The 2,531-nt window shown below is 34.3% G+C and overlaps 1 protein-coding gene across 1 annotated transcript; it reads right to left on the bottom strand.

Annotated features, from left to right (window-relative positions):
• Window positions 1-302: 302 nt before the first annotated feature.
• Window positions 303-1,280, bottom strand: LOC141509369 (olfactory receptor 2AJ1-like). The gene has a single exon (XM_074218864.1). It carries the CDS (start codon window positions 1,278-1,280, stop codon window positions 303-305), a length of 978 nt encoding a protein of 325 aa, XP_074074965.1.
• Between the last annotated feature and the right edge of the window lie 1,251 nt (window positions 1,281-2,531).

Raw genomic sequence — 2,531 nt, 5'->3', positions numbered from 1 at the left:
TGGAAAATTATGACATGAATCGTAGACCTTTTAAATCTTATTGTACCATCTGGTTGTTATTTATAACATAGGAGATTACTGTCTAATATAGAAAATGAGACACGAATCACAGTATCATTCTTGAAATAAATTATACAAGCATTCTTCAAATAGATACAAAAAGTAAATACATTTTCCTTAGAGTGGCATATAAGTGAGTTGGTTGAATTACCTTTGTCATACATTAAAAGAGGGGAAGAAGCAACATTTTGGTTTCAATCCCAGAAGTTCATGAATACTATTTGAAATATTTCCACAAATTTCTAATGAGCATTCAATCTAATTTTTAAAAAATATTCATTTCTGTGACTAAATGCTTTATCTAAAATCTTCTTTAGGGCTCCTAAGACATCTTTATTTCTAAGGCTGTAAATGACAGGGTTCAGCATGGGAGCAAGAATAGTATATGAGATGGCAAAGACCTTGTCCTGACCTGGAGTATGATAGGACTTTGGTCTCATGTATGTAAAGATAACTGAACCATAGTACATGGCAACCACAGCCAGGTGGGAGGAACAAGTGGAGAAAGCTTTTTTCTGGGCCTCCAGAGATTTCATATGAAGCACAGTGCGGAGAATCTGACCATAAGAGCCAAGGATGATGCAGACAGGAATTAGGAGGAAGAATACAGCAGTCACAGACACTCCTCTTTCATATTGTGAAGTATCAATGCAAGAAAGTTTCAACATGGCTGGGATTTCACAGAAAAAGTGGTCAATGACCCTTGTTCCACAAAATGGGAGGAGCAGTACATAAGTTGTATGAATTATAGAGTTGATGATTCCCCCAAACCAGCATCCAGCAGCCAAAATGACACTGATTCGATGGTTCATGAGGATTGGATAGCGGAGTGGGTGGCAGATGGCTACATAGCGATCATAGGACATGGCTGTGAGAATAAGGCACTCAGTACCCAGGAAGCCTGAATGGAGGAAGACCTGGAATCCACAACCTGCAAATGTGATGGACTTCCTTCCAGATATGTAGTTAATGGCCATCTTGGGAACAATATTGCTGATATTCAAGATATCTGTGAAGGAGAGATGCTTGAGAAGGACGTACATTGGAGTGTGGAGTCGGATGTCAAGGTGAATAAGAAGAATCAAGACTGTATTACCCATAATTGCCACCATAAACATGATGAGAATAATTGTTAGGAATAGCAATCCATATTGGTTTGTATCCAATAATCCTAGCAGGATGAAATTCGTATCAAAAGTCTGGTTCTTTTCCTCCCTCATCAGTATTATTTCTCTTTTATACCTATAGTCCAAAAGACAAGTATTCAAAAGTGGAGAATACTGGATAAAAAAAAAATCATGACTGATCCTGTGACTACAAAATAATGGTTGTCTATAAGTTACTTCACTCATTTAATTCAAGAAATTGCAATTCAAAGAAATTAATCAAATGAATTAAATGAACTAACAGTACTTGAGATCACCAATTCATTTATAGAAGTTGTGAAAAAAAAACAAAGTGGCTTATCTGGGCAGTTTTTTGCATTCATATTCCTTTCCTATTTGATTTCTTAGTTTGATAGATATTCAGGAAGCTGATTCAGCCTCTCAATGCTGAATCTTTCTTCCTAGGTGAATAGGACATTTTTCAGTGCAATGAAGTGTTTATACACTAATGTATCTTTGGAGAAGAATTATTTCTTTCTGAAATGTGCAAACATACCAGATTCAGTAGTAAAAATTCCCTGGGCCAACCAAGTACCGTTTTCTTCATCATCATGATTATCATGATCACTGTCATAACTATCTTTTAAAATTAATTTTATTTTTAATTTCTGAAATAAAAGAAGCATTTCTGTAGAAGAGTATATTAAATAAACATGATTTTGCGTGAAACTTCAATTTCAACTTTCTATTTCTTTGAAATATACAATAAAATTATCAATTTCCTTTTCCCTTTTTGATCTTCCAGTTTGATTTTTAAAAGGATCCTAATAGACACAAATAGGTATATGCATGTATAAGTATATGTTTGTGTGCATATAAAATTATTTGTATGCACTTTGATTTATTATTTCTTTCTTTAGATGCAGTTAGGGTCTTTCTACCTAAGTACTTCTCTTTTTTTAAATTTATATATTTGTAACAGTTGAAATGAACTAGTCACTCAAAATCATTCTTAAAGCAACATTGCTACTTAGAATATACAATTGTCTCTAGGTTCTTTTCACTTCATCTTTTATTATTTTGTGCAAGTCTTTCCATGTTTGAGCTCAGCATTTTTAATAGTGCAGAATTATTCCATCAAAACCAAATGCCGCAATCTTTACCCAGTTGATGGGAATGCCTGCCATGGCCAGCTCTTTGTTAATGCAAATAGAGCTAATATTAACATCCTATTCATATTTAAAGCTATAACTACTATTAATCCATTTCCCTCCATCTTATTTTGACTATTTTTTCCCCAATCTCTAAGCTACCTTATCTTTCTTCCCCATCCCCCACTTCCCTTCTCATCTACTCTACAAGAAT

Source organism: Macrotis lagotis, chromosome 1 (genome assembly GCF_037893015.1).
Source record: "Macrotis lagotis isolate mMagLag1 chromosome 1, bilby.v1.9.chrom.fasta, whole genome shotgun sequence".
NCBI classification, from domain to species: Eukaryota; Metazoa; Chordata; class Mammalia; order Peramelemorphia; family Peramelidae; genus Macrotis; species Macrotis lagotis.
This window is presented reverse-complemented; position numbering and strand designations above follow the sequence as displayed.